The sequence below is a fragment of the Aspergillus novofumigatus genome (assembly GCF_002847465.1).
Source record: "Aspergillus novofumigatus IBT 16806 chromosome Unknown P174scaffold_1, whole genome shotgun sequence".
Lineage (NCBI taxonomy): Eukaryota > Fungi > Ascomycota > Eurotiomycetes > Eurotiales > Aspergillaceae > Aspergillus > Aspergillus novofumigatus.
The window spans coordinates 2,777,124-2,799,391 of NW_020194274.1; the positions used below are offsets into that span (position 1 = coordinate 2,777,124).

Here is a 22,268-nt window from a genome sequence, read left to right on the forward strand (position 1 = left end):
CCCGTGGTGGAGCACCCTGTCCCGCCTGACAGTGACGACCACCACTCGCTGCTACGAGCCTACTGCCACCTCCGTGATTCCCCTCGATGTCTCCTCCTCTTCGTCTTCTCTAAACCCCTCGTCCTGTTATTTTCTACATCCTTGGCATTAAATCACACAGGCACTGTGTCTCATCTAAGATCAGTTCCCCTTTGTATAGTGAGTGACTTATTTCAGTTACCAGTCTCAGGGTGCTCGCTTGCCTTAGGGGCATATACTCTGACGTACATACTGTGGATCGATCAGGCTGACAGATTACTCTCTTTTGCATCCAGCATACATTCCTTCATTCGCAAAGTGCATTTCCATATGACCGACTGCATTGAGATCGTCCAGGAAGGCTTCTCTTAATAACATATAGAGCTCCTTTCTCCGTCCCTCCTTTGTGGACCACCCGCAGCGCTTCCACCTTACCATTTCGTGTCGATTAGCCTAATATTTCGACTACAAACAATTCCTTCGCAACAGAGTTCGGCTTGCCAGATGTCCAGCCCGCCGTTCACGGTCAAATCGGTCTTCGAGTATACTTCGGACCATGATGATGACCTTAATTTCCCAATCGGCCAAATCATAACCGTTACTGCCGAGGAAGATGCGGAGTGGTACTATGGCGAGTACACGAATGACTCGGGGGTCAAGGTAGAAGGCATCTTCCCGAAGAATTTCGTGGAGAGGTATGAACCTCCTGCCCCCCGCGGCCGACACGCCCTAGCAGACCAAAGAAAGAAGCCAATGCTGCCGCTCCGTCCGAACCCGCTGCTGCGGAAACTCGTGCAGAACGCCTTCCCTCTCCGGGGCCAGCACCGGAGAGCGCCCTTTCGCTCGAACAGGAACCTGTTCTCGAACCGCCCAGATCACCTCCGGTTACTGCGCAAGCGCCGGCGTTTGAGGTCTCTTCTCCGCCACAGCCAGTTCAAGCTCAAGCTCCAATCCCGGCGGCCCCGCCAACCGCTCCCTCGGAGTCAAGTGAGCCGAAAGAGCCAGCCACCAAATCGGCATCTAAACCAGCACCTCCCCCGGTCGCAGAGAAACCTAGTGGGTCATCATTTAAGGACCGGATCGCGGCTTTCAACAAACCCGCTGCGCCGCCTATCGCGCCTTACAAGCCAGGGGGCTTCGGCGGCCAGAATCCGACATCGTTCATCAAGAAACCATTTGTTGCGCCCCCTCCAAGCAAGAATTCCTTTGTGCCTCCGCCTAGAGAGCCTCCTCCGAAGATCTATCGGCGGGAAGAGGATACGGAAGTACAGGAGCGTGCTATGCGCGAGCCTCCGGTTTCTGAAAGCAGACCTGCACCCACCGAAGCAACTGAAGAAGGGGCGGAAGATCAGCCAAAGCCAACCAGCTTAAAGGAGCGAATTGCTCTTTTGCAGAAGCAGCAATTGGAGCAAGCGGCTCGCCATGCTGAAGCAGCTCAGAAGAAGGAGAAGGCTAAGAGGCCACCTAAGCAGCGTATTGAATCTCACGAGGACCGCACCGCCGTGGAAGAACAGGAGCATGAAGGCTCTGGTGCAGCTCCATCGGCGAGGGATCACAGTGTCGAGACCGTGAAGCCTGGTCCTCTACCTGAGGGACAGTCAGGAACCCCCCCGCCTGGACCGGAGCCGGCCAGTGATGCTAACGACGCTGACTACTCCGCCGCCGCTGATACTGAAGATGCGGAAGAGACTTCAACAAGCAAGGAGGACCTCGAAGATCGTTCTGGGACCGAGACTCGTCAAGCACCGGAGCCTGAGAAAAAGAAAGAAGCTAGCGACAAGCTTGAAGAGGACGAGGGAAATGAGAGTGATGAAGAAGAGGACGAGGAAGAGGAAGAGATCGACCCCGAAATCAAGCGTAGGATGGAGCTCAGGGAAAGGATGGCCAAGATGAGCGGTGGTATGGGTATGATGGGGTTCTTTGGTCCTCCTGGCGGGATGCCTGTTCCGGGCGCAGGACCTCGCAAACCAAAGGCAGCTGCGGAGGCAGAGAAAAAGACGGAAGACTCAGATCGGGCTGCTCCAGCAACTGCTCCACCCGTCCCCGTGATGGCGCTGCCGGGAATGAACGCCGTTAGGCCAACAGCAGCTTCTCCAAGCGTAGAGAAGGAAGAGGATGTGCCTCAGCCTGCTTCCGTCACCGAACAGCATCCTCCTCAGGAAATTCCTGATGTAGAGGACGTCGTGGAGGAGGATCCTTCTCGTCGCGCTCCTGATGAGAGGCCTGCCGCACCTCAGGGTACGCATCCTTGTTTCCTGCGGACAATGATCGCAGTCACCTTTGGACCATCACTTACATCTTACAGAGCGTCCAGTACCCCCGCCTCCGCCGAGAGAAACACGGCCCGCCCCGCCTCCGATTCCTCAAGACCGGCCGCTGTCTTCACCGGCTGTTCCAGGTGGTGAGTCTAATGATTATGTCTCCCTATATCTCGAGGTTGGCAGCGCTGACATCTAGGAGATTCTCGACCTGTCCCTCCTCCGCCGAAGACTGCGACGACTTCTGCTGATCTCGGTGAAGAATCGGACGACGAACTTTCTGTACGTGCGACGGATCTCTCTTTGAATGCCACCGAAGCGGAGCAGGAACGGCCTGCAGCTGCTCAGTCGGCTTCGGCTCCTCCCCTTCCGGACCATCTCGATTCGCGGCGCTCCTCAACCTACGAACCTACCTCTCCAAAGTCTCCTACTCTCCCCTCGGAGAAGAGAATGAGTCGCCCGCCTCCGCCGATCCCAACAAATCCACCGATGTCACCACAGTTCCAGGGCAGGGCTCCTCCCCCGCCACCTCCTGGCAACATCCGCCGTAGATCAACTGCAGATAGCAGAGCGAGCGCGGTCTCGCAACCTCGCCAAGCTGGTGAAGACCTTGAGGGAGAAGTCACCGAGTATGATGGTGATTACGATACGGATATCGCGTCTGGGGCCAAATTCAAAGATGCCTTGAAATCTCATGGCCGCGATTCTAGCGTTGACGAAGGTACTATAACCGATGACCATTCTCTTCAGTCTCCACGAAGCCCTCAAGAGACGCGCCTTCCTCCTCCACCACCTCCTTCTGCGCCCAGAGCCGTTCCACCGCCGCCACCCATTCAGCCACCGAAGAGCAGCGGAGGCGCTTCTCTTGAGTCTCCTAGAGGACCACCACCGCCGCCTCCTCACAGAGAGCTGTCATTCGGAGGGGAAGAAGAATATGATCCATATCGCTATTCTGCCCCTCAGCATGGTGTGCCCGCACCGAGAGTTCCACCTGTGCCTCTTGGCCGCCCAGAGTCACCCCCGGTGGCTCCTTCCCAGGCTGCTGAACATGATTCCGAGGACATGTACGACGCGTCTCCCGCCGTCCAAAGCCCCTCGGAGAGATCAGCAGCTCCGCCTCTGGAAAAGAGATCTTCTTTTGCGCCTCCTCCCACTCTGCCACCTAGCGCGCCACCCCCGTCAGCGCCACGAAGTAATCGTGCATCTTTAGACATTCCTAGGGGCCAGCCTAATCTGCGGAGATCTATGGATGCGTCTCGTCCGTCCATAGATCAAGGCTTCATTGCTATGGATGTGGATCTGGCGGAAGGCTCTCTCTGGTGGACACAGCCTAATACCCCTCCGCCTGTTTTCCAAAATCGCAAGGATGTTCTCTTTGAAGCGGAGGAATCGACGTCCACTAAGCGGGGCGGAAAGACCACGATTTCCAAAGATGTCTATGTCCTGTTCATGGACTATTCGCAGACCGTGATCACAGTGGCATATGACGCCCGAAATCCTTCCGATGTGTCCTTGGAGCAGCGTCACGAACCTCCACCGCTGCAGCCGCGCCAGGACCAGCTTGAGAAGGCGCATGCGCAATTCGGTACCCGTATCTCGGATGCTGTGAACGCTATTCAGAATACAACTGTCTCGGATGGTACTCCGTTTGGCTTGGTCCAGCATCTGCTTAGTCCATTGAAAGATGCACTCCTCCCTGTCGGTACACGCGCCTATGGTGCCTTGGTTTATGCAAATTTGGCCAATGCATCTGTGCAACAGAACGACGAGATCCGAGCTGGAGATATCGTCACTTTCCGCAACGCGCGGTTCCAAGGCCACCGAGGCACAATGCACCAGAAATACAATGCTGAAGTCGGTAAGCCGGATCATGTCGGTATTGTCGTTGACTGGGATGGTACCAAGAAAAAGATCCGCGCATGGGAGCAAGGCAGAGAAAGCAAGAAGGTGAAGGTAGAGAGCTTCAAGCTCAATGATTTGCGAAGTGGAGAATGCAAGGTGTGGCGAGTTATGCCTCGAATCTGGGTAGGCTGGGAGAGTTGAGAATGCCTGGCCATGACGCTACGTCAGTTGCAAAAGCACTCTCCCTGAGATTTACGGGCAGCCATCGAAGTGGGAGATTGTATGTGTTACGTGTACGGGAGGAGATATGATCTCTATCTGCCCTTGCCTTGTCTCCTTCATCCTTTAATATTCTGCGAGAGATCTACGAAAGCGCGGGCGGTTGTGCAGATACCTAAGCTTTCAAGTCGATTCGGGTACATGTTTAATTTTCTTTCATGTACATGGATGGCAGGGAGCTGCTTCGTTAGTTGCCTGCAGTTATCAGATTTCCTTCACCGACCATTTGATCACTTTCAAGCCATTTATTTTCTGCTTCCATGTATCTACTAATGCTTTGTCTCAATCAAACTGCCTATGAAGTGTTTGTAATGGCCGTCTATCACTGCATAATTCCCACTGAATATACATATCAGAGGTTACATAACATAGTGGAGCATATGTTGTCCGTTGGCCTGTGTTTGCTGCAGGTTTGCCAGTTCTGATGCCTGAAATTAAAGGCACCAATAACGGTGGCAACCTGATTTCCGTCGTTTCCTGTTTAGGCATTCAGCCCAACTCCGATTTCCTTATCTTCAAGAGCTTCAACCAACTCTTGCCCCGCAACCAACGCAGCGTCACGGCGTCATCACTGTCAAAATGGGTGGCGATCTGAATTTGAAGAAGTAAGTACCTACATTTCCACAGCCGCAACTATCCCTTTTTGTATCGCTCTTACTCACCAAACATGTCAGATCATGGCACCCATCGCTGCTCCGCAATCAGGAGCGCGTGTGGGCGGAAGAGAAACGAGCCCTAGAGGAACGCAAACGCATCGAGCAACTTCGACGTGAACGGGAAGAAGAGCGCCAGATTCAAGAACTACAGCGCTTGCAAGAAGCTTCGGGGAAAGGTCGCCAGCTGAATCGGGTCGATTGGATGTACCAGGCGCCGTCGAGCGCAACAGGTCACTATGCCGAAGAGATGGAGGGATACCTATTAGGCAAACGCCGTATTGATGGGATTCTGCTCAAAAACGATGAGAGCAAGAAGCTGGAGAAGGGGACTGATGTCGTGGCGGCTAATGCCACCCCGCCACCCGTGAATAACCCCCGTGACACTATGGCGAAGGTCATGGCGGACCCGTTACTCGAGATCAAGAAACGCGAGCAGGCTGCTTATGAGAATATGGTGAAGGAATCAGTGAGACGGAGTCAGCATATCCGTGACAAGGATCGTGATAGGGATCGTGGTGATAGGGATAGGGAACGCCGTCGTGACCGTGGTGACCGAGATCGGAGTCGCGATCGGGATCGCAGCCATAGGCGCTCGAGACATGGAGATGAGGATACACACCGTTCTCACCGTCATCGATCACATCGGCACAGGTCTCGGTCTCCCCTGTCGCCAGACCGGGCCGACAGGAAACGGGGGATGATCGAGCTTACAGAGATGAGAGAGATAGACGGGATGATCGCAGAGATGAGCGCAGAGACCGTGATCGGAGCCATGATCGTCGGAGTGAGAGAGACCGCAGAGCAGATAGGGAAGACGGAGACCGTCATTCCAGCAGATACAAGAGCCGTGGTGACCGATATGACGACTCCACACGGCGAAAGTCTTATGAAGATCGTTCGCCATCTCCTCGACGCGGCAATCATCACTCCGATAGACGCCTCCCAGAGGACAGGAGCAATGGGTATCGCAGAGACTCGAGAGACCCTGGTCGGCCAGAATCATCCTCCCGAGGCAACGACAGGAGAGATAACAAGGAACCCAAAGACTCGAATCCTAGGGAACGGACCTGGAATACTAGAGATGAAGCTGCTGGTAACAAAGAAAAGGATCTGGAGGAGGAACGCAAAAAGAAGCTGGCTGAGATGATGTCCAACGCAGACGAGTTGGAACAAAAGCGTCTTCAGCGCATTGTCGAGGTCACAGCTATGGAAGAGAAAGAGCGCGAGGCAGACGAAAAGCAGCGTTCTGAACGAGGTCGCTTTGTTGGTCAACTCCATCGTCAGCTCCAGGAAGATAGTCTGGACGATCGGATTCGACGCAGTCGTGGTGGCTTGGAAAGGATGGAGGATTAAGGAACGCCATACCATGTCTTGGGCGTCGTCATCACCTATGTTCTTGGTTCTTTTATTGGTTATTATGTATTGGGGCTTCTCTATGGCGTTCAATTCCGGCATGGGGCATGAAATTAGTTTCAAGCAGCTGTTATACCCTGGACTTCGCAGCAAACCAATAGCTTTGCTCTCGTTGCGCACCGGCTGAGAAAAAGAAAAGTAATTTTTTCGAGCCTTGGGCATCGGTTCCTCTTCCACGCCAAAGTTAAGATTCAGTATATTATCGGCTTGAAGTAATACAGCGGAGTTCAGGAATGAGAATGCCATAATTGGATTATACAGGTATCACGAAGGGCTGCGGTTGACAACGCTAGATTTAAGTATAAAAAACATTTCCTACAGAAGAATCGAAAAACCTATCCTACATTAAAACAATAGCAACTCGCCTGTCGCCGCCCCGCCAGCCAGCTGAGGCTGGTACACCTGCTGCTGGTTCTGGTTGACCACGTATTGAGTCTGCGAGGCTCCACCACCGCCAGCACCGCCATCTTCTCGACCACCCAGGTCGAGTGCCGCCATCTGCTGGCTTCCGACGCTGTTGAAGTACATGTCTGCGGCGCTCACGGCGGCATTCATGCTGCTTGCACCGGTACCAGAACCGTTCGTCGGTGATGCATTGGCCATAGCGCCGGAATCCGCCCCAGTACCGGCGAGGAATTGCCAAGCACTACTTCCGTTCTCGTCTTGAGGTTTCTGCAGGGCAGGGCTGTATTGCAGTCGTCGGGTCCGCGCAGAGCGGAAAACTTGCTGGACGGGTTTGAGGTACACAGTTGCCAGCGTGCCGACGTTCAAGCAGAGTTCTTCTAGGGTGCGCGAATCCAGCTTCTCGCTTTCTGCGCTGATAGGGGGTTTCTGGCCCATCACGACCTGCTTCGCGGTAGCCGGGTCGGTCGACAGCAGACGCCAGTACATGTACCCTCTATCCCTGAGATCCGGGTCGTCTGTTTCTTCTGTGCACCATTTTAGGACCTGAGGTACGAGCTGTTGGCCCTTGGTGGGGCGTTGGATAAAGAGCTTGACGGTGGCTGTCAAGAGGGCGAGTTGCACTTCAACCGTCTCGTCGTGGAAGGTGGCCAGGTAATCCTGGAGCAGTCCGTCCGAGTTCTCAATGCGGTCTGCATATTGCCCGATGATCCAGATGATGGCTGCCTTTGCTTCTGGTTCATCCAATTCGTCGATATTCTGAATGACGTTGCTGATAATGCTTTCGTACTGGTTGGGATACTTGCGGAAGATATTCCGAATGACAACAGTCGCCTCTTGCACAATATAAGGGATTTTGGCATTAACCAACTCCAGGAGAGTGTCGATGCACTGCCGTGCTGCAGATTCAATTTTGATGGCCAGTTTCCCGATGGCACGAACGGCTTTTCGCACGAAATGAACGTCGATCTCGGTTGCATATCTTTATACTGAATCAGTCAATGGACATATTGTTGGGGAGCATTGGACTCACTCTCGCAACTCCGCTAACACAATTCCAATATTTTCCTTCGTGGTCAGCATAAATATTAACTCGAGTTTTGTCACTTTGACATAAATCGGGTCATTGTAGTTGCAGAAAAAGACTCGGATGTCGTTCCTTAGAACTTCGGGTCTCTTCTGTAAAATGAGAATGGCATTTCGGAGAGCCAAGTACTGCACTTCTGGAGGTTTTGACAGCAGAGTAACAAGAGGTGGTGATAGCTTCTTCGACAAAGAAGTGATGTGCCTTTCATCGGCTATGTAGTTCATGAGATAGAGGATGACACGGATCGACGTGAGGACAACAGAGGAGTTGGAGTGGGAAAGGCGAGGAGCTACACGCTCAGCGAGGAGGAGTGCTTCTGCTGTGTCCTGAGGCACATATGACATCAAAGCATCAAGGATGTAAGTTTGCCCCCATCTAGTTAGTTAGCAGCGCGGACAAAGCATACGGAAGGATCAAGGGCAGATCGTCTTACTCAGAACAGTCTGGTAGGATAGAAACAAGTTTTGAGGCGCTTGCATAGTCAATCGTCAGGGATATCGATTCACTTCGTCCCCAGATATCTGTCAAAGAAGCAAGAACACTCGACACGACGGTTGGATTCTCATCCTTGAGCATTCGATTGAGCCGATCGATGAGGTCCGAGCCCTCAACCATCTTCTTATCGTGCTCGTACAGCTTTGAAACGCAAAAAGCTGCAGTTTTCCGAACATAAGGATCAATGTCCCCCATCAAACGTTTAAGAGGTTGAACGGTTGCTTCGACGAACTCGCGAACGTGCACATATGAGATGGTTCGCAGAGCCAACGCGCGCACAAGCGGGTTCGAGTCGTCCATATCCTGAGACCCAATGTTAGCTCATGAATAGGAACATTTATCAATACAAGATCGTCCATACATCTACCAATATGGGCAGCGCCTTCAAGGCAACATCGGGCTTCATCCTTGAGTAGTTGACCAGGAAGAGAAAGCACCTATTGTACAGAGTCAGTCGTCCATAGGTGCCTGCGCCTTGTATCTGCGATCCTCCCCAGGGACGTACATCTTCTTTATCTCCAGGCTGGGCAGGTTCATACAACCAATCACATCGGGAAATAAGGCGACCATGTCATTGTTGCTCATGGTCATATTGGCAACGATCTTCTTGAGCGCTATTTTCTTCGCCGAGAAATTCTTGTCCTTCTTGCCGCCGCTATTGAGCTCCTGTCGCAGCTCCGCAACTTTGCCCTGTGAAGATTGAGTGAATGGTAAGCCATAGTTGGTCGCATAAGGAAGCACGGCGATGAACATAGAGGGAAAAGTGATTTTGAATCATATAAGTAGATAATCGATCTGATGGAAGCAAGTATACAACGGCAGGTGGGCTTCTGGGAGAATACAAGGGGCAAGAATGCCAGCCAGCTTCGTCATTAGACGACTCTTCAAGACAAGACTCGATGTGAGGGGGAAGCGAGGGGAAGATAAGGCAATGCGTCAATGGAGTGCTTGGTCGCACTTCCATTACCTGGGTAGGTCCGATGACCACCAAAGCAAGCATATTAACATACCCTAGCGAACAGCTTCGCATCACCCCGCTGGAACTCATGGTGTGTGGCTTTGCGGACGGGCAAATAGAGTCTCCTTAGCTCCTTTCAAGTCTGCGAAACGTTTCCGTGTGAGGATCGGACTCGGCTTCGATCGCGGATTCACATGAATCTTGTCAAGGGCGATTTAGAAGAACGGATGATCGTTCCAGGTGGCCGTGCTATTTCCCTTCAGCTGCTCTGCTCCTTCAACGCCTCCATGCCTTTGGGAATCGTCGTGGTGCCTAAGTCGTTTTCACAAAGTGTCCGTATGGCAGATGCTCAAGCCTTCTCTGAATCAAGTCTGGGTTTGGCGTGGAATATCGCGCCGTCGGGGATATCAAGTAATAGACACAAAGACTCAAAATAAGAAAATGAAATTATATGTGCCAGATATCATTGTGGTTTAAACGTTCTGGATCCGTCGAACGGTTTAGGGAATCAGGAGTGGATCGGCTGCCGCCAGCTCCGCGTGCTTGTGGGGAGTTTTGACCACCGATTAGATCAACTCCGTCCTGACCATCAATCTGCATCATTTGCAATCTTGCTCCAACTCGCCGGTCTCTCACGGATTTCGGCTCCAAAAGAACGGCGCCGACCGTGTCCTTGCGCCAAGTCATCCAGTATGGCTTCCAAACCTTTCAATCCTCCACCACCGCCGCAATGGGTGGTTGCGCTGAACACCCCTATGCCGCGTCCTACCAAGGCCGCATCCAGTATCCCTGATCCTCCGGGATTCTCCAGCAGCAAAGTACTAGGCAAGGGCGTAAGTCACTCTCTATGCGTAGAATTGTCTGCGTGAGCGCAGTCATCTTCCGAAGCAGACTAACTGTGTTGTTATTTAGCGTGCTCAACAGCAATCAACTACCTCCACCACCGCTAAGCCTGGCGAAACCGATACTCTAAAGCTGAAAAAAGCATGGGAGATTGCTCTCGCTCCTTCGAAGCAGATCCCCATGAATGCGATCATGATGTACATGTCTGGAAACAGCCTTCAGATCTTCAGTATCATGATGGTCTTCATGTTGTTCAAAGGCCCTATCCAGGGTTTGATGAACACGAATACTGTCTTTTCGAAGTTTGACACCGAAGGTATTCGCGGGCAGTTGATCGGAGTGAAGGCCGTTTATGTCCTGATGCAACTGGTTTTGCTGGGATTGGGAATTTGGAAGGTTAATGCCATGGGACTTTTGCCGTATGATCTATCACCCTTGTGCTCATCGCGGTTATCTCTCGCAGATTTACTAATACGAAATTCCAAAACAGGACTACCAGATCAGATTGGCTTGCTTGGGAGTCGGAACGACAACCTCTGGAGCGAGCTTATTTTGCTTTCGGTTAAAGTGTATATCCACAAAAATCTTTCAAATAGGAACAATAAGAAAGCAACGGAAATTCTGCTCTTCTTTGCACTTGCTACATTGGTTCATGATGCCCCTGATGTTCAACTGTATATACGGTCAACGTATGTACATCCGTGGCTCGTAAAAAATATTGTTGCCATCACAGTGTTGCTATGTTACTCTCGACCACGAAGCGCTTTATCACAGGCAAGGTGGAAGATTTGGGCAAATCGCCACACCTCTACATACGTGTTATACAGAGGTGCCGGTGCAACCCGAATGACGTCTGGTTTCCTCTCGTCTATGATTACTGCATCCTCATCCAACGATTCAAGGACACGGTCGAGAAGGCCTGGTTGGAGACGTATACTCAATTGAGCTCCACGCTCTGCTGGATTTGAGGGAGTGATGATGGTGAATGGTCTTTTCTCGGAACTCTCGGTTTTAGGGTCGCAGAGAAGGAGGTGTTCCAGGTATCCTGTGAGGTTCAAGGACTTTTTGCGGATTTCAGCCATCGATGTTTGATTAAACAATTCCAGTGATGCCATTACTGCATTCATATCCAGAACTGATGGGTTGGATAGCTGAAACCCGGCCGCTCCTTGCTGGGGCACGAAGTCTGGTCATACAAAGTCAGAAATTCAATATAACACACATCTGAATCGGCGAGATCAACATACGGTTGTTCATCAAGAAACGAGTTTGCTTATCCCCTCCCCACCAGCCAGAAAACCGCGGATAGAAAGCCTCCTTCCCAGATGCGGCCTGTTCCATGTCCACTCGGCCATGCCTCTCATGGACAAACAAAGCTGCCATCCCTCCAGGTCCGGCGTTGAGGTACTTGTAGGTACACCAAGCAGCAAAATCGACGTTCCAATCATGCAGTCGTAGGTCAACATTGCCTGCTGCATGGGCACAATCCCAGCCAACAAGAATACCTTTAGACTGGGCATGAGCGGTGATCCTTTGAATATCGAAGTATTGCCCGGTATAGAATTGGATTGCGGATAGGAGGATCAGAGCAGTGCTATGCGCATTCTCATCGATGACTCGGAGGATATAGTCTGTGTCCAGAATGGGCCGATCAAGGTCTTCTGGCTCTATAAGGACCATGGCATCCTTTGGGTCGAGCTTGTGATGCCTGATCTGGGATTCAACGGCATACTAACTCGGATTCCTGTTAGCTTTGGCCGCATAACGTTGAAGACGGAATCATCTCCAGAAAACGTACATGATCACTCGGAAATGCCTTGCCTTCGATGACGATCTTATATCTTTCCCGAGTGGGTCGATAGAAGCTGGCCATCAGGAGGTGTAGGTTGGTCGTTAACGTGCCCATCACTGCTACTTCGCTTTTTAGTGCACCCACAATCGGGGCCATGAGTTTGGCTCCAGCCTCGTCGACATCAACAAATGGAGGAAGCAGCTGGTCGTCATGCGGAACAAAATGACCGGTTACGCCCTTGGTTGCCCATGTCCGAAGGTAGTATTCGATGTATTTCCGGGTGCTACGGGGTTGAAGGCCAAGCGAGTTGCCGCAGAGGTAAATACATTCTTCATCGGACGTCTCTTCAGTTTCTGCAGCATGGACGCAGACACAGCTTGTATTAGCGAAGCAAATGGGGCGTCCACACGAAGCCGTACGTACATACCATCGTTTGGGAACAGAGTCTTTCTTTTTAGATCCTTTTTTGATGGAATGATAAACTCGTCTCTGAAGCGCCGCAAAGGGTCTTGTGCATCTAGTAACTCTGCATACTCTTTGCAAAATGCCCTGATATCATCTTCGTAAGGAAGCGGGGGTCCGCCCTGAATTTCCTGAACATGTAGTCGAGAACCCATTCTGCGTGGACTTTGCGTGAGCGATGGTGTAAAGTATATCTCGCCTAGACGCCACAGATTACTGCAAGACGTTGTCAGTTTCGTGAATGGGCTAGGCACTTCATGGCAACATTGTCCATTGCGCCTCGGGGTTGTCACCCCTCCATGACGACTATCGTCGACGGAAATCATTATTCTGCCGCTGCTTACCGATGCAACTGACCAATGGCGTTATGCGGAACCATCTGACTAACGGGAAACTTATTGGTGTTGCAGGATATATAATCAAGGTTGCCGATGACAAACAAGCATTGCCTTATGCAAAGGACCTGAAAATAATATGCGACTTGTTCGACAAACATCTTGACAACTCCTAAATTCTACCGCAATAATGTCTCAGCCAGCGTTATCCTCAGCCGTTCTTCGTCTATCGCGACGCCAAAACATGCCTGGTGTGGCGATCGTACGCTTCACATCCAGCAGAGCATCAAATTCGGCCTGCCGCTTGTCCGCGCCTTTCTCCTCATGCAGCACCACTATTCCTCGGTCTATTTCGAGCTCTCTGATCCCTTCCACAGCCAATGCTTTGTTTCGGATCCCCTCCACAAGACGTTCTCTGAATTACCGCCCACGCTGTGCTTTCTCCGCATCAACTGCTCGGGCAGGCGCGAAAGTTGTACAGAATCCGAGGATGGACGATGAAGGGAACACGTTGATGATCAATATTTCTCCTCGGGCAGCGGAGGTATGTTGGATAACTTTCTTAAAATTGTGGCTCTGCCCCTTTCCGGAAATCGTGCATCAGACCATGAAGGGTACTATCTGCCGTGGCATCCTCGGGATTTACATAACAGCGCTTTATCGAGAGGTGAAGAGCTGCGTCACCGGGGTATAAGCCTCGTTGAACACAGATCTAGCACATACGACCATAGGGTGTGGAAAACAGGGCTTCCCGTCCGCTCAGCCGTACTTAAGCCACACGCCGGCCGGTTAGTAGTTGGGTGGGTGACCACCAGCGAATCCCGGCTGTTGTATGTTTTTTGATGACCTCTCTGTTTTTGGCTTGTCCAATTTGTCTTCTCTTTCACCTGTTTATTTTATTTTATTTTCTTTCTTTTACTTCTCATTCCCAAGGAGCATATCATTTTTCAAGAGTACTGACTTCCTGGCCAGCGTCTTCGAGAAATCACGGATTCATCCTCTTCCCCGTCGGCAACAAAGGAGGAGAATCCATACCACCATCTTCGGATCACTGTTACCAGCGGAGGTTGTCACGGCTTCCAGTACCTCATGTCTCTCGAGGCAGCCTCGAAGATAGACCCCGAGGAAGACACGGTATTCGAAGCGGAACCCGAACAGGGCACGACCTCGGGGCCCGGCGAAGCAAAGGTGGTCATGGATGAACCCTCTTTGGAACTCTTATCGGGGAGCACGGTGGACTATACGATGGAACTGATTGGCAGCCAATTTAAGATTGTTGATAATCCGCGGGCAACGAGCAACTGCGGTTGCGGAACGAGTTTCGATGTCAAGGATTAAACAATCTCCTTGGCCAGGATTTGGATGGTGAGATATCAGAACCGACTGCACATTCTCTTCGATGTATATCACAATATTTTATCAGATAGAGTAATAGATACCATACCCCACTTCTCGTTTGGGTGATGAGCTGGGCTTCTATACCCACCGAATCTTCTTGTGACAGGCTTATAAATATATATTATGTGCAAGTTGAAGCTTGGCCGGGCCAGTCTCAAGGAACCATTACTGAAGTGAGACATTTCTTTTATTTGCAAACATGATGCATAGACCGTATAATAAGGAATTAGAGAAACATAAATGTAACATTTACGCCCCTGAATCAACCATCTAAACTCATTTTGATCGCGACGAACCCGTGTCCCGAGAAAATCAAGGCCGTAAACCTGGGATACAGCTTGTTAAGAACAAACGAGAACTGAAAATGAAGATAAAGAGAAAATGGGGGACACGGAACAAGATTTATCACGAGAGTGGCTAATCCTCCCCCTACTGCCTCTTTTACCCCTCTGTTTTCTTTCAAGGAAGAATGATTGGCACCACTTCAAGATTAGGGTTTTCCAAACGCCCTATTCCCATCGACCACTTAGCTGCAACCTCTAGCCCCCTGATCGGCTTTTCATAACTCCTGGAGCGGTTGAGGCGTTACCGCTGGACTGCTCGGTGTCCAATGGAATGCCTGACATATCCTCAGACATAAAACATACCTCATTTCAAAGCCTCAGGCAGAGGTTCTGAGTGAAAGGAAGTGGCCATCTAGTAAACTCTGGCCAAGTTTCGCAGGTACCAGTCCACCAGACGGCGGCCGGCCTTGGTTTCGCTGACGTGGATCAGGTCATTCTCCAACGCATAGTCGAGGTCATTCGCGCTGACGACCTCACCCTCCAACAGGCCACCCTCAACCCAGCGCACCTGACGGCTGCGCTGCTTGTTCACCAGCAGCCAAGAGCGGAGAACCTCGGGCTGGACCTCAAGGAAACCGGCGAGCTTCTTCAGGTCCATAGTCGTGTAAAGCTTGAGGTACGACCGGATGGTAGGGTTGTACAAGGTGTTCTTGACCTCGTCCATGAAAATAGCGGTGTGGTGGTCGACAGGGTCGATGTTAAGAGCCGGGTTGTCAAAGTCAGGGGGAGTGGGGCTGATGAACTTGGGGCAAGCGGAGCGGAAGAGCTCCTCGAACAGAGGAAGAGCATCGGGACCGCCGTGCTGGAGACGAAGAAGCTGCTCGCCGTACTTCTCACGCAGAGCCGAGTGGATAGTGTCGTCCAGACGAGTGGGGTGGAGAGCCACGCAGATCGCGATCAGAGCATACATCTGGTCGTTCTTCTTAGCAATGGCATCATAGTTGTTGCCACCCTTTTGGAAGTTCTTTGTCCGCGAGACATAGACCAGAATGTGACTGAACATGCGAATGGCGTCGCCGTAACGACGCATCATCATGTACGAGAAACCCACATAGTAGTAAGTGGTGAAGTGGGCTGCCATGACACGAGCGAACATGGCCTTCTTGTTCATCTCAATGTCATCGAGGGTCTTGAGAGCAAGGCTGAAGTCTCCCAACAAGCAGTGGACACGCAGCAGACCGATGATAGAGAAGTATCCCAGCATCTTATACAGAGGGCGGGAGCCGTATTCACCAGCGAATGCCAACGGATCCTCTCCGCGCTTCATAGCAGCCAATTGTTCGTTAATCTGCGATTTCTGAATAAGGGAGTAAAGAACGTTGAGGACGGAGTAGCAGCCCCATGTGTTCGGGTTCTCGCGCAGGAGTTGTGCCTCCTCTTCGTTGGAGCCGCTGCGGGCGACACGGTTACGGTAGCGGCAGAACGATTCAAACTGGTAGATGAATTCATCGATCACATCCCAGGCCCAGTAGTACTATATGAAAGAAACAGGTATGCGCAGTTAGCAATTGTCTCAACAGCGGCCATAAAATGACATTGGCGAAACCGCGGAGAAGATACACAGAGCCCGTGGAGATTTGCTTCCATAGAGCAAAGTGGGCCAGAAAATGAGTACGTACAGATGGCACCTCCAGCTCGACAGGGCCTTCGGAGTTCAGGATGTAGTGGAACAGGCTGCAGTAGTTGTCATAGCTTGCGAACTTGGTCTCGAGAGTGGCCTGGTATTCAAGCGGGGTGGCAGCAGCGGCAAGCTGAGCCTGGAGATCTTGTGTTTGGGAACCAGTCCCAAGGGATGTTGTCCGCTCCAGCTCGCTCATGCCATCGTCAAAATTCACTTGCTCGCGGTAGTCGTTGACGAGGGCCTCCTCCTCGACATCGGACTCGTCGCCCAGGTTAGGGTGCGCATTGACGCGCTCTTCGTACGACATATTGACTCTGGAGGTAATCCGATAACGGGAAAATATCCAGTGAGATCGTATCGGTATCGGTCGGCAAGCGAGAGCTGCGGAGGGAGATACGTCGTTCGGCGGTGCTGGTTGACGTCGGCGTGTGGGATAATTGTTTCGGCGGCGTCGAATTTTGAGGGTTTTCGCTTGAAGAGGTTTGTGTTTATCTTATCTCTGCATAGAAAGTGAGCTGAGTCATCTATGCATTTATGCCGTAAACATCACGTGATATTCAATGACTGTCATACAGTAATCTTTCCAAATCGGGAAGTTGCTTTCATATCCCGTGCATATCCCGTCCTTGCCAGGTGTGAATTCTACCTAGGTATGTGGCCATGACGGAGCGAAAGAAGTCCTAAGCCGAGAACCAACAAAAAATTTTCCTTCCTTCAAACTGGAATGTGCTTATCTTCAGGCTATAGATGAGAAGCTCCGTGGCTTTTCTTTCTCTGTACCATCATTCGGATTAGGACTGAGATTTTTATCATATATGAGACCTCCAAATGGGTAGGAATCACGAACATGCAGAGCCTAGAGCAAACTAGCAAGCGGAAATAGACTAGTAGTCCTCTCCGTGAGTCCGTGTGTCATGATAACATATTTGGGTTTCGTAACCAGGTCATTGGAGCTCTCCAAAGCTGCTCGTGTGAAGGACCATGCATAAGTAGGGCTTGAATCACTCAACTGGGCAAGACCTAAGGTAAGGTAAGCTCCAGGGGTTTCTCCGGGTTCAGTGCAACATCAAGTTTGTCTCCCATGTGGAGTGCCGGTGGCCCTGGACTCCTGGAGTGCCATGTCCTGCCCTGCCATTTTGGGGGGGAAAAAAGCCTGTAAAATAGTCTACTCCAGGAGGACTATTCTATGACAGCCATACCATACGGGACGATCGTGAGTTCAGGTATATGGTGGATAATAGGTAGTGTGAAGTATGGTGTCAACCATGGATTAATGCTTGGATACATGACGCAGCTATTCAGCAATATTCGTAGAAGCTCGTACTTACCATGCTTACATGCTGGATCTACCATACAAATTCCATAGTACCTAGTAGCGTGTTGCAAGTCGGTTTGCAAGTCATACAGGATACCATACCCCGTAGCTTCAACTTACCGTTCTCCCGTCGGGTAGCACACTTGTCGTCCATATGCCACCCATCCCTCCCTCCCTCCATTGCTTTGACACGAACTCGAATAATCTCTCCAAGAAATCAGGAAGCGAGCATTCCAAACAAAGTCTCCAGTCATAGAGTTCATTGAATTTCTTGACTGTATCTGGTCAAGCCAGCACTTCCAACCAAGGACGCTGTTCTATCATGACTGCCAAATGACACAGGAATCGGCCATGCTTCGTTTTTGTACATCTTCGATATGATGCATGCTCTTCAGCATACACGTCCTGTCTGATAACAGGAATCTTTTGTCAAAACTGACTGCTTCCTGACGCTCGTTACTGAACGCTTTACCATCAGATAGATTTCGTCTTCCGTCCCCACCCTTCGTCTCCCGCCTCGTTGGCCCCTTTCACAAGACTTCGACTGAGCCCTATTCATTTGCTTCATCAGTATTCCATCTGTTTCGTACATTGGCTTACCTGGAGGTCATCAAAGCATAATGGAGATGGGTTACCCAGAGCCTAATGCAAGTAACCCGCGGCCCTTGCAAAGGTATCAGCGCCCACTAGAGACTCAATTCTCACGATCATCTCCTCCACCTTCGTCAGCCTCCTCTTCAACGCGACCAGGTACCGACACGTCTCAGCAAACAATTCTTGCGATTCCTCATCGCACAAATCGGTGGCCAAAACAAGACAACTGCTATTGATAGCGTCGAGCAGGTATCGTGGAATTTGTTCGAGACCGTAAGTCTGGCGCTGCTGACGCAAACAACAACCGATTTCTTTCGCAGCCCGAAGTCGAATTTTAGTCGCTTCTTGGATCTCTGGTGAGTGTTGTGGTTGTTCGGGCATCATGTGCTCCAAAAGAAAGCTGAACATCGACATGATTGTTTGGTGACACTTGATCCTGCAATTATGGGTGAGCACTTGATTATTTCGTACTGACACAGACCACAGGCTTACCGCAGGAACGACATGTGTGGCATAAACTGATCTTCATCTTCCATAGCGCCCTTCAGATCTACGAGCCACGTTTCTAAGCGCGAAAAGAACACCCTCGCCGCTGCCCAGAGTTGCTCGACGGTTATCTCGAACACCTTTTCAAACAACAGCTCCTGGATGTCCACCGTAATCAGCGTTAGGTCGGCCAACCTCCGCATGGCATAACGAAGACGGGCCGGTTTTCTGACATAGTCGAGCCTGTTCGTAAGAGGGTATGGACTCCACATGGTTTTTTCGGTAGCTTCTTCCTCGCTGAACAGGTTGGAGTCGGGATGTTTCAAGGCCGGCGCCCTTTGTAGTTCCATAGATACCTGCCTGTCACAAAAGATCAGCCATGCATGCGCCACTGGATACTTTCGGCCATACGAGTTCATGATATAAATTCCCCATGCAGTGATTGCTGCAACACGCTGAGATTGGACGGACCACGTCCTATGAGGTACTGCTCTTGATGCCTGGAAGAGTCCGAAGTCTTGGGCAAGTTGCACACCTTGCTTAAGCATGAGCCAGCCGAGTTGACCCTTCCCTTGAGATTTCAAACTGATTCAGAAACATTAGCGTCTTGAACCACGAGTAGTGAAGTTGGAGACGTTACAGCCCGACAACGCTCCATGCAGGCGACATACACATAACTCATCAGGACTACCGCCTGGATATTCGCCAGAGAAGTCTGGCCTTCTTCGGCTCTCCAAAGTCTCTCTGCTTCCATCAAAAAATGCCGGCCGCGCGAAGCCACTTCTGAGGGAACAGCAAAGACATCAGGGAAATCAGAGTACAGCTGCCAAAGTCAAAAACTGGACGCAGCCTTCAACAGAGTCGGGGAGACATCGTACACTTGCCATGGCCAGAACACTGTTCACCAGTAACGGCGTACAGAACTCCGAGTTCGTCTTCCCTGCTTTCATATGCTCCAGAAAGACCTTCTGATCCACGATCTGCACTAGTGGGTTGTCCCAGGTAAAGTATAAAGATACCAGATGCGAAACAAGTTGACTATCATCGGTGACGGCTGTCCAAGGCTTAGCAGGGACCTGGACTAGAGGAATATCGCAAAGCTTCTCCATGGTTATTCGAGAGTGTATATCAGGGTATACGGGTTCCTGCGAGCCGGCTTGCGAGCTGGACTCCTCAGAACCACCTTTGAGGTCCTCGGAACTGACATCGCTTGGGTCTATGGTCGGCCCTGCCACGATGGCCGCAATGCTGTTGAGCGATGGAGAACCGCGTATGTGATCCAGGAGTTTGATTAATTCGGTCTCGTCTGAATTGCGAAGTGACTCAAGGAGAGCGTATAACAGGCTTCGGTAATAGGACAACTCCTCGAGGTTTCGTTTAGCCGCGACCTTTCGCCTCAGGTCTAGGGACTCATCGAAGACGCATTCGGCATCCGCGGTCTTGCAGGATTTACAGGGTGGTGGTCGGCCGCTGCACTGCAATTTCAAAAGAAAGTCAATGACCATTAGCTATGAGCTGGCGTATTAGGGTTGGTTGAAGCCAAAGGAGGTGGAAACGACGCGGAAAGACCTTGCCTAATTGACCTGTCCCGTTTGTTCTGCGATTATAGTTGACAGAGAAAACCTCTAGTCCTACCTTTCTTTTCGCCTGCTTACATGGTAAGCACGCTGTGGAAATCTTCTTTGGCCGTGATACGGTGGTAGTTTTCAGCGTAATGGGACCTCGTGGGCCCGGGGCGAGGGTTGGAAGATGCTTGTCCTGATCATCGGATGCCATCTCGGGCCACACCTTCACTCTCGGCAGAAAGGAAACTGTCTCACCGCACGACGCGAACACAGACGGTCTCAGGGCGCAACATTATTCCATTTTTCTCTTCTTTGATTCACTCCAGAAGAACTGGTAATTGCGGGACGAGGCTCCTTAGTAAAAGAGGAATGGGATGTTGATACTGACAAACAATAAGGGCTTGGCGGCAGTGATAACCTATCCAGACTCATGCAGCTTTCACTTGGACCAGAGAGGGAACTCCATACGTGACGATCACAGTTTGCTCCAGACCCCACTTGTTATCGTGTCTCGCTTCAATTGACCAATCCTCTCGAAGCGCAGTAGCGACAGGAAGGACTGACGGACGGACTTACTCGGGGTTGTGGGCGTCGGTATGGCAGTAGGGAGCCTCGTTGCAGATGCTGGGGAAGCTTGTTGAAGAAAAGGTGACTGAACTGCCGTCTACGGCCGATAGGAACTCTTTGTGGCAATATTTGAAGGATGAGGGAAATCCAGAAAGGTAGCGAGGCATAGACATGGCGTTGGTACCGATAGTCAACACAGCTTGCTGGTAACAGGCCTGGATTGGCCGGAAGAAGTTAAGACGCACTCAAACCAGCCAGTCTTATTTGGCTGTGGTCCGAGCCTACTACCTACTAAATCATATGTGGACCAAAGGTACTACTAACAGTGATGGAGCCTCCTTTTTGCATGCTGAGGTAAAGTAAGGTACGAGACAACCACAGGCGAATTGAGACCGTTGTGGACAGTCTCCTGTGGGCAGGGATCGGGCTGTCCATGGACAGAGACCTGAAGCTCAATGTTTCTGGTCCAACAGTGAAAAAGACCCCCTTTTAGAGGGACCAGGCTACACCATACCTGGTAACCTTCATACACCACCACGAGTGAGCAATCAGTCCACATCAGCTGATTGCTGGCTTAGCATCTAACTTTCCTCTGTGTATATATTCAAACTTCTGGTCCACCGCGCTCTCCGCCATCCATCAGTTCCATCACATCCTTCTTCCTCTCATTCTAACCGAGTAGGCACGCGCCTGACGACTTTAACGGCCATGCCATCCAGCCTGGCTCGATTACAACTGTCTATACAACCAAGCGCCATCTCAGTGTGTTGAGGTATACAAAATGTGCCCATCCCCTTGATTAATTTCGGAACCCAAACGATACCGCACAACCCTTCCTCGAATGTTCCGAATTGGTCAACTACCGACCTTACAACGGGCTTTACCCAGCAAATTGTATTGACGCGGGTTTTACTTCTTTGGTATCGCACTATGTCCATCAAGACGCACAAGCAAGAAATTCGACCTTGATGAACCCACTCGCACTAACAGACCGAACGTCCAGGACTCACAGGTGCATAAAATAAAGGTATTGATGCAAATTCATCTACTAGTCATCTGGCAGTGGAGAAACATGGAAAGGGATGAGATAATACGGCGGAAGAGACCACCGGATCCGAAACGCCATGGATAGTGTGGGGTTCGAGTTCCATCCAAGTTGTTCTTCGTTCTCATTGCTTGGGCCTTCTGTCTGTCTGTATGTCTATCTATCCAGTGTCAAGTCTGTCTACCTGGACTTACATCAGACCCGCCAGTCTACCTAGCTCGTGCAAAGGGGGTAGCCAACGAGTACAGAGTATACATTAACCTAGCATCCAAGTAGAGGTGTCCGCATTTGATGTCAATATGACAACCAAGCCAGACCCGCCCTTCTTGCTCGTCTTGGTCCTTTTTCATTTGGCTACTCATAATGTGGAGCCGTGAAGCGTGGACCTGCGTGGCAACAGAGTTGCGGATATCACAACCGACCCGTAGCTTAGGTACGTACCTATCCATAATCCAAGGGTAGAGCCGACCACCAAAATGCGACTCAGCTGAGT

The 22,268-nt window shown here is 51.0% G+C and overlaps 9 protein-coding genes across 9 annotated transcripts; 5 read left to right on the top strand and 4 right to left on the bottom strand.

Moving 5' to 3' along the window:
• The first annotated feature begins 98 nt into the window (after positions 1–98).
• Positions 99–4,709, top strand: P174DRAFT_437272 (SH3 domain protein). Its single transcript, XM_024826251.1, has 5 exons — positions 99–198; positions 315–713; positions 752–2,256; positions 2,324–2,419; positions 2,479–4,709. The coding sequence occupies exons 2-5, from the start codon at positions 523–525 to the stop codon at positions 4,317–4,319; spliced, it is 3,633 nt and encodes a 1,210-aa protein (XP_024687438.1). The 5' UTR covers positions 99–198; positions 315–522; the 3' UTR covers positions 4,320–4,709.
• A 190-nt stretch (positions 4,710–4,899) lies between these two features.
• On the top strand, positions 4,900–6,406 carry cwc25 (U2-type spliceosomal complex subunit CWC25; the record flags this gene model as incomplete). The annotated part of the gene is made up of 3 exons (XM_024830972.1): positions 4,900–5,002; positions 5,072–6,015; positions 6,051–6,406. The coding sequence occupies exons 1-3, from the start codon at positions 4,977–4,979 to the stop codon at positions 6,404–6,406; spliced, it is 1,326 nt and encodes a 441-aa protein (XP_024687439.1). The 5' UTR covers positions 4,900–4,976.
• Positions 6,407–6,811: 405 nt separating this feature from the next.
• On the bottom strand, positions 6,812–9,203 carry P174DRAFT_362757 (putative AP-2 adaptor complex subunit beta; the record flags this gene model as incomplete). Its single annotated transcript, XM_024821877.1, has 5 exons — positions 6,812–7,850; positions 7,902–8,330; positions 8,389–8,753; positions 8,812–8,887; positions 8,956–9,203. 5 exons carry the CDS (start codon positions 9,201–9,203, stop codon positions 6,812–6,814), a joined length of 2,157 nt encoding a protein of 718 aa, XP_024687440.1.
• An 897-nt stretch (positions 9,204–10,100) lies between these two features.
• On the top strand, positions 10,101–10,817 carry P174DRAFT_427096 (ER membrane protein complex subunit 4; the record flags this gene model as incomplete). The annotated part of the gene is made up of 3 exons (XM_024825415.1): positions 10,101–10,241; positions 10,321–10,670; positions 10,742–10,817. 3 exons carry the CDS (start codon positions 10,101–10,103, stop codon positions 10,815–10,817), a joined length of 567 nt encoding a protein of 188 aa, XP_024687441.1.
• A 53-nt stretch (positions 10,818–10,870) lies between these two features.
• On the bottom strand, positions 10,871–12,782 carry bna5-1 (kynureninase). The gene is made up of 4 exons (XM_024826252.1): positions 12,471–12,782; positions 12,050–12,396; positions 11,499–11,982; positions 10,871–11,437 (listed from the first exon to the last, which is right to left on the bottom strand). The coding sequence occupies exons 1-4, from the start codon at positions 12,658–12,660 to the stop codon at positions 10,995–10,997; spliced, it is 1,464 nt and encodes a 487-aa protein (XP_024687442.1). The 5' UTR covers positions 12,661–12,782; the 3' UTR covers positions 10,871–10,994.
• A 149-nt stretch (positions 12,783–12,931) lies between these two features.
• P174DRAFT_31047 (uncharacterized protein) lies at positions 12,932–13,818 on the top strand. The gene is made up of 2 exons (XM_024821646.1): positions 12,932–13,640; positions 13,813–13,818. Exon 1 carries the CDS (start codon positions 13,031–13,033, stop codon positions 13,532–13,534), a length of 504 nt encoding a protein of 167 aa, XP_024687443.1. The 5' UTR covers positions 12,932–13,030; the 3' UTR covers positions 13,535–13,640; positions 13,813–13,818.
• On the top strand, positions 13,662–14,212 carry P174DRAFT_31063 (HesB/IscA family protein). Its single transcript, XM_024821647.1, has 2 exons — positions 13,662–13,670; positions 13,813–14,212. The coding sequence occupies exon 2, from the start codon at positions 13,930–13,932 to the stop codon at positions 14,176–14,178; it is 249 nt and encodes an 82-aa protein (XP_024687444.1). The 5' UTR covers positions 13,662–13,670; positions 13,813–13,929; the 3' UTR covers positions 14,179–14,212.
• A 722-nt stretch (positions 14,213–14,934) lies between these two features.
• P174DRAFT_360911 (putative eukaryotic translation initiation factor 3 subunit EifCl) lies at positions 14,935–16,510 on the bottom strand (the record flags this gene model as incomplete). Its single annotated transcript, XM_024821750.1, has 2 exons — positions 14,935–16,056; positions 16,202–16,510. 2 exons carry the CDS (start codon positions 16,508–16,510, stop codon positions 14,935–14,937), a joined length of 1,431 nt encoding a protein of 476 aa, XP_024687445.1.
• Positions 16,511–18,160: 1,650 nt separating this feature from the next.
• P174DRAFT_362800 (putative C6 transcription factor) lies at positions 18,161–20,374 on the bottom strand (the record flags this gene model as incomplete). The annotated part of the gene is made up of 5 exons (XM_024821879.1): positions 18,161–18,548; positions 18,605–19,183; positions 19,270–19,421; positions 19,477–20,073; positions 20,222–20,374. 5 exons carry the CDS (start codon positions 20,372–20,374, stop codon positions 18,161–18,163), a joined length of 1,869 nt encoding a protein of 622 aa, XP_024687446.1.
• Between the last annotated feature and the right edge of the window lie 1,894 nt (positions 20,375–22,268).

Excerpts from the sequence above, each read along its gene's own strand:
- P174DRAFT_437272 (XM_024826251.1), top strand. The coding sequence starts at position 523 with ATGTCCAGCCCGCCGTTCACGGTCAAATCGGTCTTCGAGTATACTTCG. Across the intron at positions 714-751 it reads CCGAAGAATTTCGTGGAGAG|CAGACCAAAGAAAGAAGCCA; the intron begins GTATGAACCTCC and ends GACACGCCCTAG. Across the intron at positions 2,420-2,478 it reads TTCACCGGCTGTTCCAGGTG|ATTCTCGACCTGTCCCTCCT; the intron begins GTGAGTCTAATG and ends GACATCTAGGAG.
- bna5-1 (XM_024826252.1), bottom strand. The coding sequence starts at position 12,660 with ATGGGTTCTCGACTACATGTTCAGGAAATTCAGGGCGGACCCCCGCTT. Across the intron at positions 12,397-12,470 it reads GACTCTGTTCCCAAACGATG|AAACTGAAGAGACGTCCGAT; the intron begins GTATGTACGTAC and ends TCCATGCTGCAG. Across the intron at positions 11,983-12,049 it reads AGGCATTTCCGAGTGATCAT|TATGCCGTTGAATCCCAGAT; the intron begins GTACGTTTTCTG and ends AATCCGAGTTAG.
- P174DRAFT_31047 (XM_024821646.1), top strand. The coding sequence starts at position 13,031 with ATGTCTCAGCCAGCGTTATCCTCAGCCGTTCTTCGTCTATCGCGACGC.
- P174DRAFT_31063 (XM_024821647.1), top strand. The coding sequence starts at position 13,930 with ATGTCTCTCGAGGCAGCCTCGAAGATAGACCCCGAGGAAGACACGGTA.